General features: G+C 39.2%; 1 protein-coding gene across 1 annotated transcript; it reads right to left on the reverse strand.

Moving 5' to 3' along the window:
- Positions 1–309: 309 nt before the first annotated feature.
- LOC118157979 (protein NYNRIN-like) lies at positions 310–1,581 on the reverse strand. Its single transcript, XM_035312523.1, has 2 exons — positions 709–1,581; positions 310–579 (listed from the first exon to the last, which is right to left on the reverse strand). The coding sequence occupies exons 1-2, from the start codon at positions 1,435–1,437 to the stop codon at positions 322–324; spliced, it is 987 nt and encodes a 328-aa protein (XP_035168414.1). The 5' UTR covers positions 1,438–1,581; the 3' UTR covers positions 310–321.
- Positions 1,582–2,121: the final 540 nt, after the last annotated feature.

Here is a 2,121-nt window from a genome sequence, read left to right on the forward strand (position 1 = left end):
TGTTCTGGCATATGTGTACATATCCAGCAATTTGTTTTACCCAGAGCGTGAGAAACTCCTTGTACCTGAGATAAACATGTGCTTTTATCCCATAAAGTCAAGTATAAATTAGGTAGCCACCCCATTACAATTACGACCTGAAGAGCCGTAATTTGGTAGATCCTATTGGGGTAGCAGTCCATAATTTTCCAGGAGCTCTCTTCACTCTTGAATAGTGGATCCAAGCAGCTTGTTCTTTAATCTTGATAGCAGTATGCGTCGTCAACAACACCTGATATGGTCTGATCCATCTTTCTTCTAGGGGTTGTCCTGAAAAAATCTTTATTTATATACATAATCCCTGGGCTTAAAGGGGTGGATTGGTTGATCCAACCCTCTAGCCCTGGTCCCTAAAATCAATTTATGTACTTTATTTAATTGTTTCTGAAGTTCAGTTATATAAGCATATAAATATTCTGATCCTAACTGTGTTAGATCCTCTCCACTAAATAGAAATTGATACGGCCTCCCATATAAGATTTCAAAGGGACTCAAATTCTCCTTTACTCTAGGTTTAACTCTAATTCTAAGTAATGCTAAAGAGAGGGATTGAGGCCATGACAAATTAGCTTCTTGTCCGATTTTAGCTATTTGTTGTTTAATTAAATGGTTCGTTTTTTCTACTTGTCCACTTGCCTGCGGTCTATAAGGAGTATGTAGTTGCCAATCTATCTTTAGAATCTTACTTATCTGTTGTACCACTTGCACACAAAAATGTGAACCTCTATCAGGTTCACATTCCACTGCTACTGGAATCCCAAAGCGTGGTATTATTTCATTTAACAAGACTTTAACCACTTCTCTTGCTTTGTTTGCTCGACAGGGAAAGGCTTCGGGCCATCCTGAAAATGTGTCAGTCAGAACCAATAAATAACGATACCCCCCTTTTCTAGGGAGTTCTGAAAAATCAATTTGCCACTGTTGTCCCGGATAATTTCCTTTACCAATTATTCCAAATTTTATTTTATTCTTGGTATTGGGGTTGTTGTGTAAACAAATGCTACATTGTCGAGTTACTTGTTTTATCGTTGCATATAAATTTTGTCCCACTAATGTCTGACTCAGGCTCTTATGCAATGTGTCAGCCCCCCAATGTGTTTTATTGTGTTCTGTAAGAACTGTGAGCCATATCAAATTAGAGGGTATTACTACTCGGTTATCTTTTAAATATACCCATCCATCTGGTTTCATTTTACCTTTCAAATCTTCAATTAATTTTAAGTCTTCTTTTGTATAATTTGGCTTTTGGTTTATGTATATAGTTTGAACTTTACCATCTTGTATCAAAGATGATGCCTTCACTTCAGTTAATCCAGCTACCTGCTTAGCCTCTTGATCTGCCAATCGATTTCCAATTTCAAAATCAGCGTTCCCCTTTTGGTGTCCCCGACAATGCATGATAGCTACCTTTTCTGGTTGTTTTACCACCTCTAACAATTTTAAAATTTCTTCAGCATGTTTTATCTGTTTTACCTGAGCGGTCAGCAATCCACGCTCTTTCCAAATCGCTCCATGAGCATGCACCACACCGAATGCATATTTAGAATCTGTCCAGATATTTATTTTCCTTCCTGCTGCTAGTTCCAGTGCTCGCGTAAGAGCGATTATCTCTGCTTTCTGGGCGGACGTCCCAGGAGGTAATGGTTTAGACTCGATTACCTGTTGAGTGGTTGTAACGGCATACCCTGCCTTATGTTGTCCTTGTTTCACAAAGCTGCTTCCATCAGTATACCAAGATTCGTCAGCATCTTCTAAAGGTTCTTCCTTAAGATCAGGTCGACTGGAATACACGGTCTCCATTATTTCTATACAGTCATGTGTTATTAGCTCATCCTGAGTTCCACTAAGGAAAGAGGCTGGATTCACAATGTTAGTGACCACAATTTCCACATCATCTTGTTCTACTAGTATTTGTTGGTATTTTAAAATCTCTGCAGGAGAGCCAATGACCTCCCTTTTGTTCCAAAACTGTTGAGACTGTATGGGAAACTAGCACTGTCATTTTCTGTCCCATTGTAAGCTTCCGAGCCTCCTGTATATTGATAATGACTGCTGCCACTGCCCGAAGACATCCGGGCCATC

This window comes from Oxyura jamaicensis (genome assembly GCF_011077185.1).
Source record: "Oxyura jamaicensis isolate SHBP4307 breed ruddy duck chromosome 16 unlocalized genomic scaffold, BPBGC_Ojam_1.0 oxy16_random_OJ71086, whole genome shotgun sequence".
NCBI classification, from domain to species: Eukaryota; Metazoa; Chordata; class Aves; order Anseriformes; family Anatidae; genus Oxyura; species Oxyura jamaicensis.